We start from the raw sequence: 14,443 nt of genomic DNA on the forward strand, positions 1-14,443 counted from the left end.
AAAGACCAAATAGCACACAAAACTTTGAACTAATCAGACCATTACTACAATATATCTACCACTAAGTTAATATAAGTTGGCTCAATTAATTGGAACAGATTACTTTTTCAGAAAAGATTGTGTGTTCCAATTTTGTTATTTGTGTGAAAAAACTATGTTGATGGATGATCGGTAAGAATACAAATGACTTGTGATTTGAAGTGCGCACGTAATTGTGATTAAAGACGAAGTCATCCAAACTTTTTATCTACTCAAGAAAAAGAAATCCTACAACTAAAACGAGAAGGGCTCTTTTGTTGCTGGTGCCTGCAGCACAAGGCTCCAATCACCAAGTCAATCCATGCAATAAACAATCCATGTGGGTGGGGGACATGCTTTAGTCTTTATGATCTCATTAAGCCATTCCCATGCAGAAGGGCCCCTTCACAATATTTCTGATATCATGATGACTTGAATTTAGAAAATTGTTATTTGCACGCATTCTCACTATTTGTTATATCATATAATTTAATAAATAAAAAGTATATAATAAAAATGATGGTAAGAATGTAAATGATAAAAAGATTGATTTAGTATTGCCCATGTTCTACATAAAATGTAGCTTGCACTCCTTTCAGCCAGGGCTTGTTGACAACCGATTTTTTGACATGTTTTTAGCTTATAATTTTTGTAAATTAATTATGCTATACGTTCAATAATTTTCTCTCTAGCTTTTTTTTAAATTCTGATTTTAGCTTTCTAAAAATCAGAATCCATAGAGAACATATTTCAGGTGTACTAAATATTGTCCATAGGCTTCATATGTTACTACAAACACAGATTATCGTCTATGATAGATTTTGCTTTGCATATATACATATTTGTTTTCTTTTACGTTGTCGAGAATGGAGAGCCGGTGCTTCCGACACCGGCATTGACTTTACAAGAGAAGAAAATGAAATTTGCTTAGTTATTATCACTTGGAAGAAAACTCTGAAAAAGAAGTTTCTTGTGTCGCTTGCAGTTGTATTATTGTAAATGAACAGACAATTGTGCACATGGTCCTATTATCACCTCAATTAGGATGTCTCACCGTCATTTTCATGCTGTTGACAGGATCTTATGAATATCCCGAAAAACACTCAATACCACAAACAACTAATTTGATTCAATCTTTGGGTATGAACGAACATGACATTATCTCATTTGTTTGACATTTGTTGTGTGCGTATATGTTTGTGTTCTAATGGTAGCTCTGCTTATATATATATATATGTGCGCGCGCACGCGTGTGAAGTAGAGCTATGTATATTACATATATATATATATATATATGTGCGCGTGTGAAGCAAGGCTACCATTAAATTTCTTATATATATATATATATATGTGTGTGCACACGCGCGCGCACGTGTGAAGCAGAGTTACGTTGGATTTCTTTTTTAACATTGTGCAAAGATTAATCTTAAAGAATTGGGATTTATGACATGATATTCTCTAGTATGCTCACAATTACTGGTTCGTGATGAATATGAAAAAAAAAGGGATAAAAAGTTTCAATAGGAATGCATTGGTAAACGTGAAATTTCCACAAAAGCAAACTTCTAATATTGCACAAACATAAGAAAATTTACCAGGTGATATAAGCTTCATTTTACGTGAGCGAAATCAATCCTATCTCTGTACATATCCATCTATACATGAGAGTAGAGTTTTTATTCATGTGGAGACTCTAATTTACATAGCTTTAAAGGGGCCCCCGGGGAGAGAGAGAGGCCCGGGGGGAGGGGGTTGGGGTAGGAGGATAGCCCTTGAAATGAGCATTAGAGAAATTTTTTTCTTCTCATTATTCATAGTAATTAGTAATAATCCACGGGGGCATTATTGTCTTCTGAACAATTTTCATCCGATATTACATCTCTACTAAATGGAGGAGGAACAAAAGGTGGAGATGTACATCTTAAAAGTGCCCAATTAACTCCATGGAAGAAGGGATGGTGTTTGATGGCTGATGCACCCATGGTTGATCCCATCCGCCTCGCCGGATCCTTCACGAGAAGCTGTGATATCAAGTCCTTCGCGCCGGCCGGTATCCCCGGCTCTTTTGGGAACTCAAGGGCTCGAGCTACGATATTAGCCAGTGTGAGCTCATGGTCCATTCCCCTAAAGGGCGTCACACCATAGAACAGTTCAAAAATGAATATCCCTAGCGTCCACCAATCCACTGCACTACCATGACCTTCCCCGGAGACGATCTCCGGCGCCAGATACTCATGTGTCCCGACAAACGACATTGATCGGACGTCAATGGGCTCGGCCACGAACTCCGGCCTGTTGTGTTGCCCTGGCTTCTTCTTTCGCTTACGCTTAGGGTGGAAGCAAGAAACAGCAGGGACAATGCAGCTGGGAAGAATGCATGAAGTTGAGGTAAAAGCTGGTGGATCAATGCTGTACTCATTTGGTGCAGGCGCATTGGGTGGATTTTGTTTGGAGATCACTTGAGCCGGCGTTGACGTAGATGTGTCGCACTTTAGGGATAAGTCAAAATCTGTCAGCATAATATGACCGTCGGATCGGACCAACACATTCTCAGGCTTAAGATCACGGTAAACGATTCCCAACATGTGGATGTATTCTAAAGCCACCACCACTTCTGATGCGTAGAACCTGGAAACATACACATGAGACCATTAAAACTTTTAGTCAAAGACAATTATAGGACTTGTTTGGCAAGCACACAAGTTTTTTAATAACTTTAACTGCAGTAATCTCAAAAACTTCTCAAAAATTTTAAATTATACACTTCAAAATATCCAAAAATTTACACACTTCAAAATTTTTTTCTACAACCTCTATAGTAAATTACAGTAAAATTTTAGACAAACATCCAGCAAATATGCTCTTTGATCACACCATAACCAGCTCATGAAAAGGGTACAGTTTTAATCTTGCTTTAATCATATTTAAACAATAATTATCTCATTCTGTCTATGAAACTAATTAATGGATTGGGTGGTGTGTGATATATCATATATATATGGATAGGGACCAATATGTTCCCTCGTGGGAAGACTTCAATGCAAGTCATGTCTGTAAGACTCAAATACTTTTCCTAAGCAATGAAGCAACTTAGGGAGGGGGAGTTGAGTAACTTGGGCCCCGTATTATGGCCTGTAGGCATCAAATTTTTTTTCTTTCTTTTTGTTCTCTATCTTTGTTTGCTTTCCATCGGCTGTGCATAAATGCACCCACATAATACAAAAACTATATAATAAATGATGACAACAACCTTGAATTGAAAAGCAATTCCACCTAATCAAATAGAGATGGTTGCATCAATGATGTAACAGCAATGTGTTTTTGACTTTGATTTCTATATAATTTACCAGCCTTTCTTGCTTCCTAAGGTAACAAATGAATTAGGTCATATAAAATTGCGGTAAAAGACAAAGTAAAGAAACATCATCAATATCAAAATGTAAGGTTTTCTATTTCAATTGCTATTTTTTTTAGAGTTTTTGTAGAAAGATGTATTGTGACGACTTGACGTATATTTGGTAAAAGGGTGATTAGATAATATATTTACAGAAAACGTAAATATAATTTGCTTGGTGTGCTGTTTTTAACAGAAAAAAATTTACGCTATTTTTTATGTATACATTTTTCAATTACCTTTTTATCTCATATACTACGTCAAATCGCTACAGTAATTTTTTTTATAAAAACTATTAAAAATAGCAAATTCAAAATAACTGTCCACAACAATTATGCATGCAGCTTGCAGAGGAATGTCAAATCAGAAAAAATAATTACAAAAAATATTCCTAACTTTGTGTTAAATCAATCACAACCCACAAGCAGTATTCCAAATTAAGCTAGACAGATTAGAGGCAAATCAGGAACACTATTCATGCAATTCCTTGTAAGAACTGGATGCCTGATTGACCAGCACAGTAATAAAATATCATTCAAAAACCCAAAATTTTCAAGCCCCCGAAATTCCGGAGAAGCTAACGTAGCTGAGATTTGAGAAGCCAGGGGGTCCTAGGGGAACAAACAAAATTGGATTAACCCTCCAGGGTTCTTGACCAATAGCAAACAAAATAGAAAATTCCCAAGAGAAAAATTTTAACTCAGATAAAAACTGGGATCGAAGAAGCTTTGTCATTTTCCAAGTGAGAAAATTGAGAGTAAATCAATGAACTAGAAAGAACAAGAGGCCCACGTGACCAACTCTTCCGCTGTCACATGTCCTTAGCAAGGTCAACCATAAACACTGCCCTTCCTCTTCTCCCCAACCCCCAAACTAAAGACTTTAAAGTATTCTTTGTCTTCCATCCCAACCTCAACTCCATGTGTCAGTGATCAAAGCCAACCAACGGTGATCCCAAATACAGCATTTAACAAAGCCCCGTCTCTTTGAGCTGGACTTTCATTTTCATATTAAGTTCCTAAATTACTACTAGTACTTTTGTACTATCCAAATATGCAAAAAAAAAAAAAAAAGAGGATACCTTTCGGATACTTGTTAGATCATAGAAGGAAAAATGGCTTCAAGTATTATCCGGACTAACCATTATAATTTGGATAGTATGCAAAAAAATAAAATTAGAGCTAAACCAACATTTTTGTTTGTCAAAGGACGTTCTTGATCTTGATAATTTTGTCACAGAAAAATTAGCTTTGTTTGGATTGCATTTTTCTAGATTTTTTTTTTGTAGAAAAATTATTATAGTGATTGGATATATGTGACGGAAAAAGATAATTAAAAAATATGTTTCCAAAAAGAACAACGTAGCAATTTTTTTTGAAAAATTGTAATCCAAACATTTCTTAAATTTTTAGCTAAAAGAGTAGTTACTATTGCATATAGTATCTAACATAATATTTTAAAAACCCCTCTACTACTGCTCTCTAAACTTTTTGTTTCTACTACAATCTATGGCTACCTAAAATTTTAACTTTGTATCATTAAATATACTAGTAATAATCTAGCATAAAACAACTTTTTAGCTACATTTTTTTTTTTATCAAAATAAAAAAAAACAAAGAACAATAAAAGCTATTCTGATCAAATCAGAATAAAAAAAGCCATTTCACCCACAAACAGACAAAGGGGAAAAAAAATTTTTGCAGCCAAAAGCAAACAACCCCACTGATGACTGCACTGAACAGAAAGAAAGCTCTGAACTCTGAATTCTGAACCAGTGTGGGTAAAACGAAAATTCCCACTTCATCAGAATCACCGGCCCCCGGTAAAAACACCAGAAATAGTTTACTATCTACTGCTACTGTTGCTAGCAGTAAAATTTAGTTGGGGTGATCCTCATAATATAACTGACTCCCCATCACCTCCTCCGCCAGGGCCAGGTGGTGGGGACCGCACCACCACCCCCTGTTCATGATCCATCACTTTCTCTGCTCTCTCTTTTGTGGAGTCATCACCACCGTCATCATCACCATATCAAATATTCAAATGTTCAAAATCCAAAAAAAGTATGTACTCATTAGCCCAGAATGTTGCGTACCTGACGGCGGATTCAGGGAATCGTTTTAACGGCTGGCGCTGGCGGAGAACGTGGAGGTCGCCGCCGGGGCAGAACTCCGTTAACAGACACGACCATTTCGGAGAGTCAATGGAGGAGTAGAGCGTGGGCAGAAATGGATGGTCTAGCATTTCGAGAATTTCCTTCTCCGTCCTCGCTCTTCCTTCTTTATTACGGCCCGCCAGCTCTCTCTTGTCCATTACTTTGGCGGCGAAAAGCGCCGGTTGAGTAGAGGAAGAATGCTGAGCAGGAGGAGGAGGAGGAGGAGGAGGGGGCTCGGGAGATTTGATCTCGGAGAGGTAGACGGACCCGATGTCGCCGGAGCCGAGGCGGTGGAGGAAGCGGAGGTCGGAGAGGGAGAGAGTGGAGGAAGGGGAAGAGGAGCGGGCGCGACGGATGGCGTCCCAGCAAGGGTCACCGGAGGGAGTGGAGGAGTGAGGCTTTTGGTGGGCTGTAGGGGGAAGAGGGAAGACGTGGTGGGCGGAGGAGGAAGAGGAGGAGGTTGCAGTCCAGGTGGTCTCCGAACCGGAACTCGTGGAACGGTGGATGTCGGTGGCGGTGGTGGTGGAGTTGAAACTCATGCTTTGGAGGTCGTCGGCTAAGTCGTCAAGCCATGGCTCCATTGCTTGGCTTGGCTGGTTAGTTTTTCCGGTCGCTAGTTGGCTATTCCAGTGGAAGAACACTGAAATGGTGGGAGTGGATGTGGAAAATGGGGGTTGTGGGGATTTTGAAGAGGGCGATGGGGGGGCTGGATATCGGGGCAAGGAGCTCTAAATGGGCCGGGAAATGTGGGACTTTGGGCAATGAAATGTAGTGAGAAGGGAAGACGTGGTTTTAGGGAACCGGATTTAGTGGACAAATTGGCTCTTCATTGGGCCCCGAGTTATACGTCTTCTTGTGTATCTATATGTTGGGATGGGACCTGGGACTGGGCGTCCTTAGCTTGGAAAATTGGGTTCGTTTTCATTTTATGTGAGGGAGAACAAAAATTGTAGTTTGCCCCCTTGAACTTTATGGTTTCATCAAATTGATGGAATTTGGTGCTTATGTGTTGAGATTAAGCCCTTAATGTGGTTGGATGTGACCAAGTGTTGCTACATTTTTCGATCTTGGGATGTTGTCAATGTAAATTACGAAGACTGAAAACGAGTTGATGTGAAAAATTACTATGGGTAATAATTTAATGATGGTACAAGTTAAGAGGAAAAGTAGTAGTGTTACTATGTCCATTACTACTGAGTCTGTTTGGATAGAGGATTATTTAAAAAAAAATTTTAGAATAAGACTCTAGCATTTTTAATTTATGATGTAATTTATGTGAGATGAAAAGATAGTTCAAAGAATAAAAAAAAAATTGAAAATCGTGTTTCATTTTTTCTTGCATTCTGTTTGTTTCACGTGAAAGCTTTCGGAAGGACAAAAGTATCTCCTTGGTGTAGGTAAGGATTTCGAAACCCTTTGCTTGCATTTCCCATTCAAAAAATTTTTGGAACATTTTTTGAGGTAATTTACTTCCTTTTGAATTCTCAATAATTTAGTTGCGTCCATCTCCATCTCTTTTCCTCTCTCTTCCTAGTATAAGACCGATTGTAAACACGCAGTAACCGAGATTTGGAAAAAAAAAATGTAAAAGTTTTTAAGATTTGAATCGTTTGATTGTTAATGTGCAAGTAATTATACATGTTATATGAGTATGTTGTGTGCATGTGTCTTCTTATTGAATTTGCATTTGAGGTCATATTGATTGGGCGGTTATATTGTCACTTTAATTTTGCATAATTGCTTCACGAATACTCATCATTCATCTTATTTGGTTGAACGGAGAAAAATAAACCATCGACTACGCGTCTTAAAATTTCCAAATTACGATCTATATATGTTTCCAAAAGTTTCAAAAAAACATTTTAATAAATATTCCTTGATGATTTATCCATAAATTACATGAACTTTCATGCTAGTTCTAGATTTTTTTTGCATTCATCTAACAAGTTAAGCAAATAATATGGCATTGGGAACAATAAGATTTTTTCTTTTAGATAAAAAAAAAGAAGCATTTTACTTTTGTTTTTGATACCATGCATTTGTTATGAACTAAAAGATTTTAGACAATGTTGTATTCTTGATTTTTCTTTTCTTTTCTTTTTTTTTAAGTGCAAGTAAGAGGCTTCGAACTCAGAATTTTTCGCTTAAATTTTCTCCCTTGATCCTTGACTCAATATACCTTGTTATCGTGCTATCCAACATGCATTGGGCAAGTTGCAATTTCCTCTTTCAAATTTTATGTCAGTGTGAAACAATTATTAGGCATGCCCAGTAGTTGATTTAAGACCAATAAAAAAGTTCCATTTGGATATATAAGGGCCTCATTTGCTAATTCATAAGTTAAATGGAGTTCATTTGACATGTTAAATGAAATCAAGTGGTGATTCCCATAAGTTCATATAAAACTTTTCATTGGTTTTGGAACAACTACATGCTTAATAGTTGCTCTGTATTGAGATAAAATTATCCGTCGCACTTTAGATTTTTTGCAGTAGCCCTCCAAATCATAATTTATGTTATTTGAGCCCCAATTCATTACCATCTCTAGCTTGCCTCCTCGAATGTCAGAACCTATTTCATTCTTGTCCTACAATATTCTAATGACCAAATTCTACACCATCATACGAACAACGAGAATAACAATAGAAACTATTAAATCTCACGAGTTCTAAGGGGGAAATCACTCAAAATTATTTGACAAGTTGAGGAATATTAGAGTGGTTACGGGGTTTAACCACTCTGTCTTTTTCTTTCTAACAACACAAAATTGCTCTCTTTGTTCTGCATTCTTTCTTTCTTTCTTGTTGCCAATATAATTATTCTGTGTAGTTTATAGAGTTTCACCAAAAATGTTATTGCATTCTGATATTGCAGAAGGATTTGCCACTCTAGTCAGTGCATTACTTGAAGGGTGCCTTCATTTACTCTGGACCCTTTCTATTGAATTAACCGTAAGCTTTGAGTTACTACTATAAATGCTCATGTCATAACTCTTAATTATATCTCCAGTCAAGTTATATTTGAGGACCAAGTAATCTTTTATTGCTATGTCTAGTACTTCATTAGAGACTTCAACTGCATTTTACTTGGATTGAATACTCCACTGTTTTTGAGCATATGAACGATCCTTTCTCATTATGTGACATGATCTATGTATCTTCTGTCATTAGTACAATTTTCTTTGTCAAACAAATCATCGTGTTGGATGATTTTCAACTAATTTATTAATAATATCGACTTTTATTTTATCCATAAAAAAGGGATTCTTTCTCATTGACAACACACATCTTTCCTGTTATGGTTAACATGTTTTAAAACTGAGATAAAATCATACCAATGGCAAATTGTTTGAAGGCAATTTTTTCAAGTGTCGGCAAGTAGTTTACTGCAATGTTGAAAAACTAATGAAATATGGAGAATGAGTGTCCAAAAAGGATAATTATCAATAACTATACGTTCCTTAATGGTGAAACACTGATGTGGTGAATGCTAATTGGTATTTTTGGCAATGCCCAATTGAACAGTATAATAACAGTCTTGTTCCAACAGCTGAAATTTCTTCAATCACATATTGCATTGGAACAAAGACAGTTTGTTGATGTGTAGTACAGTTTCTTGCATCAGTTGAGAGGAGCAAAATAGATAACATGCACTTGCCAACAGATACTACTGATTGCTTTTTTGCCACGGATAGTACTTCTATGTTCTTTTCTCTGTTCAAGTTATCACAATATTGGCCCAAAACGTTTGTAATTGATCTTTATGGTACTTTATGGTCTAATCTGTTTCACTGTTTGGACAAGAAAACCCAAGACAGGTAAAACAAATTGCTGTCCTATGGCCTGCAAGGAACTTGATTTGCTTCTTGAAGCAATTGGAAGGTGGTGGTATAATATACAATCTGTCAAGGACATTAGGACAAAAAGTCGAACTCTTGTATAGCTTATGGTTGAGAAAACATGTGAACGCATTAACAAGAATTCATGATGGCAGGCAGGACATGCAATTCTATCAAAGAAAAAAATTTTGGTTGATATAACAATAAGTTGGCACTTTAATTTTTTTTTTTTTTGTTGCAATTCAAGAAAATGAGAAGGATAAATATTCAAGACTAGATGTAGCCAATTGGTATGGCTTTTTATCCCATCTTAGAATGAATGAAGGATCGTTGGTATGGCTTCTAGGGGTGATGCTGAACAAAATAGTTCGACTCGATCTCGTAAGTTGCTCGGTCAACAGCTCGATTCGAGCTCATTTTGATCGAGCTCGAGCTCTACTCATTTGAGCTCACGAGTTGAACTTGAACTCCAATATTTTATACTCGAAGGCTTGACGAGCCTAATCGAGCTTTTTATAATAAATATATTTTTAAATTTTTGTATTTATTATTATGAAATATCAATAATGTCCACTATTTAAAATTATATGTAAAATATTGATTTTTATTACGTGAGCTTGATTTGACTCGAATAGACTCGATTAAGTTCAATTACACTCAAATAGACTCGATTGAACTTACTTTGACTCGATTAGATTTAATTAAACTCGAAATCGAGTAACATAAACTGAAGTCGAGTTCGAACTCGAGTTAGTTATTTTACCTCTAGTCAAGCTCGAGTAGTGCACAATTTGATATCGACTCGACTTGAATACACCCTAATGGCTTCTATCATTCCAAGAGAATCTCTTTGTCCTCAACCTTCCAGAAAAATATGAAACAAGAAAACTTCGCCCATTAATACAAATTTTAATAAAATTGCGATGTTTTTATCAAAAAGGATAAACTAAGCATAGACAAGAAAGTCTTGCCAGCTTAAACTTTAGACTCTCAAAGTTTACTATTGCTGAGAAAAGAGGGATCCCTATGAAAGTTCTTTTCTCTGATTTGATTGCTTCCAAATCCTAGCGTCTTTTGTTTGACAAGCACTAAAAATAAATCCTCCTCATGCAACAGTAAACATCCATTATTTCCTTAAATAAAGTACTCAAGAGCAATTGATTGTATAAGTTCCTTTTAACTTCACTTTTGGGACGCCTGCTAGCAAAAGTTGAAGAAGTCCTATTATCCCATTATCATGTGACTTAATAATAATTTTATGACTTGCCTTATAAATTCCATATGCAATTTTGGTAACTAGGGATCCACAGATAGTACCTGCAAAGGAGGCTCTCGTTTCTCTTAAGAATTTAAAAGCATAACCTTAAGAAAGAGATCAACAACAACGACATTAATTAGTGCTCCAGTCTGCACTAACCTATATATAGGTTTTGTTTATTCTCTTTCCGTAAAGTCCATAGGTTTTTTTTTTTTCTCTTTTTCGTATAGGTGTGAGGTCTTGAATTTAGGACATTTTACTTGTAATATCTCCCACCTTATCATCCAACCGATTATTGAATGCTTAATTTAATTTGGATATTACACATGACTATTGAATGATTAGAAATAGGGAAACAAATCTTTACATGATCATAATCTGCTAAAATGGCACAGTAAATTCTTCATCAATCGTCAGATCTTTATTTCTTTCTCCTGATTTGTATTCCCACTTCAACAATTTTCTGCGTTTTCGAGCTTCTGTTTAGCCTGAATGCACCACCATTCAACTACGTGGTACTTATTGGCAGGCAGCCAGTTATTATACATAGATTCATATCATGGCAATCCTCGAAGAGGACAGTGGCAACCAAATTAGCATCCAATCGTCTCAAATTAAGGCCAAAGAATTAGAACATTTTATGGTCAAAACTCAAACCACCAAAGGAGCATTTGTTACTGGGCAACCAATTGAATTTGAATCGGAAAAGAAAACTATTTGTATTCATGCATGAAAGCTCTGCTGGAGTTGTAATCATTAGCCTTTTCTCCTTTGATCAATCATAATAATAAGCTACAGAAACCAAACTATAGAGCAAAGTAATAGTGCTGATATTTTTAGGTAGACAAGCTTTCCAATTACCCCTTTTCTAGCCCGACCTTTTACTCCTGTTCTTACATTCTAAACAAAGAGAATAAAGAATTACTAGATCCTTTTTACTAAGGAGAAGTATAAAACTATATATATATTTATTTTTTTAATTCTGTCATCGATCCATAGTGCTTAGAGCCATAATCTTTCTTTGTGATCTTTAACACTAGAATATTGCTGATTGAAAGACAACCACTTGTGAATTGCAACTTTGCAACTGAATTGTTTGGGGGCGTTTAAAGTGCATCATAAATAGTATGACCCCTCCCAAAAGACAAAAGGTGACAATGGAGAGTGTATATGCAATGAGAAAGTCAACAGGGGCTCCAACAACCAGAGTAAAAGAACTCTTTTACTGGTCTCTTTTGACTGTAAATACCATCTTGTAATGCTTAACTATCATTACATTTTGTTCTGTTTAGGGACTAGAAGACCAACTAGGGTAATCTTTTCTGCATTATGACACATGAGAGAAAAAAAAGTGGTCCTACATTGATGGACTGATATCTCTGTGCAAATGGTTTTCATTTTTTTTCCATAGAAGAGTTGGAAAATGTAAAATTTGAATGGCTTCTGGCACAGTTAGTAACCTTAATATCGAAAGCAATAAGATCAGTCTCCAATGGACCAATACTAGCGAGTTCATTTTTTTTTTAAGAAAAAAGTTTGGATGAGCTCCGGTCTAATGACTATTATAGGTTAAAACATGCATCCGAGAATACAAATCGCCCACCAATTTGATGATGGTTCGTTCTTAGCAACTGAATCAATTTATATTGACTATACTAGCAATTAAACTGAATTCTATCATCGTACGGTACCATCAACTTTTTTTTTTGTTTTCATTCTTTTGTACCAAGAGCTTCAGTTAACAGCTTAATTAGGTAATCAAACAAAACCATTAATAATGAGAACAGCCGAAATATACATACAAAGAATAAAGACTTGAAACATTTCGACCAACACGTTTTGACATGAGAGCTGCAATATTGCATATCTGGAATAATGGGGAGGGAGGGAGACAGCATGAAGAGCTGTCGTTTGATCATGTTCATGCTGTCGTTCTGTGTCTAACTTGGGTTTATTATCTTGAGGCTGACACCGTCGCAGCCATGCACCAAATGTCTAGAATTCGAGGTCCGACCAAACCATAGTTTTTTGTGTGAACGTTTTATGGTTACAGAATGGCATTTTTTAGACTGTATTGTTATCTTTAGGAGAGGAGGAAACCCTATGTAGAGAAACATTCAGGACATGAACCGTCTCAAGTACATGTACGAAGCTTTACTGTAATGTTTTTCATGCAATCCAGTTATTGTCGGTGAGAAGAAAACCTTTACGCTCAAGCTAGCTGTGTAGGTCTGATCTTTTTTTTTCCTCTCCTTTTGTCATCCATTAAAAAAAATCAAACATCTATGATTGGCTATTTGTTCTTTTCATAATGAAATAATTCACAATATTTTTCTTAATTCATTTTTGAGAAGTGGAAGACAAAGGAGAAGAGAATGGTAGCATTGAGAACTTGATCCATGGCTAGGCTGAAAAAAAAAAAACACCAAACCTTTCCCTAAGATATAATTTTATTGGGTTTGGAATGTTAAACTTTGAATTTTTTGTTTTTCATGCAACGATGACCTTCGCTAGGTCAATATTATTAAGGGTTGTGTTTTCATAAATCTTAGTAATAGTTATTATTTATACAACAAAAGTACCAAAATAAATTGCTAGAGTTACTTCCCAATTTTTTTTAGGAGATAGTACAGAGAGTAGTTAAAATCTACCTAAAAAACTGCATTAATTGTTTCACTTTGCAATTGTCTACATATTTCCAAAGCGTTTGAATGTAATATTATTTAAAATAATTATTATTACACTTTTATGATGTGATGAATGTGAAATAAAAAAAAAAGAACTTGAAATATAAAAAAATGCTTTAAAAATATGTTTATGATATAAGAAAAATAATATTTGAGAAAATATTTGTATCCGAATACACACAAACTTTCTCAAAGCTTTGTGGCATGTTCTCTACTTATTCAAAAAAAAGCAAGTTTCTTGTAACTTCTTATTTTAGTTTTTTCTCTTTTAGTTTAATAAAAGTCAATAGCTAAAATAAAATGCACATATATTTGAGAAAGAGAAAAAGCAAATAAATGAAGAAAAAATCTCAAAGTAACGTATAATATATATTCATACAAATTCAAATGAGCAATTCATCTTGTTTTCATCGAAAAAAAAAAGGTTCATTGTTTACTGAATTCTAAGTAGACAATCCAACATCTACCATTAATTTGGCTCGTTTTTGTTTAGTTTAGTTGAATGCCGATAAGAACGGCCGCACCCAATCTGTCTATCTTTTTAGCTTAGCCGAAAAACTTTTGACTCCTTTTGACTTTCCTGCATTCGTGGTCGAGAAGTATATACCTTAAAAAAATAAATGATTAATTTTTTCTATACTGACAATGTATATATTGTAATCGTTGGATGAATAATAACTATATAAAATTTAAATTTAAAATTTAATTTTTACACACATGTCATAAATCAAACGATGATAGTGTACTGTGAGTGTATATAAAATTTACTAAAAAATAAACTAGTTTTTAATGAAATGTTCATGCCTTTGTATGCATGCAACAAACTAATCTCAAACCATCCTTCCAATAAATAAAATGTTTAAGGGGAATTTTGAAATAAAAGACTTCTAATGCTTGGACAACATTTACTATACTTTGTTTTATGAGCATGAAAATCAATAGCTGATTTATTTTGCGAGTATTCAGTATTGGTGATTTAAAAATTTCACAAGTTCAGTGACGAGAAAATTTTATATTCATTTTCCAAGAAAATCACCTTGATTTGGGTTTTTCAATTCCATGATCTTAAGAGGAAAAATTACATGTACACAAA

At 35.2% G+C, this 14,443-nt stretch overlaps 1 protein-coding gene across 1 annotated transcript; it reads right to left on the minus strand.

The window, feature by feature from the left end:
• Positions 1-1,640: 1,640 nt before the first annotated feature.
• LOC113779397 (serine/threonine-protein kinase D6PKL2) lies at positions 1,641-6,287 on the minus strand. Its single transcript, XM_027324968.1, has 2 exons — positions 5,508-6,287; positions 1,641-2,646 (listed from the first exon to the last, which is right to left on the minus strand). The coding sequence occupies exons 1-2, from the start codon at positions 6,146-6,148 to the stop codon at positions 1,839-1,841; spliced, it is 1,449 nt and encodes a 482-aa protein (XP_027180769.1). The 5' UTR covers positions 6,149-6,287; the 3' UTR covers positions 1,641-1,838.
• Positions 6,288-14,443: the final 8,156 nt, after the last annotated feature.

This window comes from Coffea eugenioides, chromosome 1 (genome assembly GCF_003713205.1).
Source record: "Coffea eugenioides isolate CCC68of chromosome 1, Ceug_1.0, whole genome shotgun sequence".
Classification (NCBI taxonomy): Eukaryota; Viridiplantae; Streptophyta; class Magnoliopsida; order Gentianales; family Rubiaceae; genus Coffea; species Coffea eugenioides.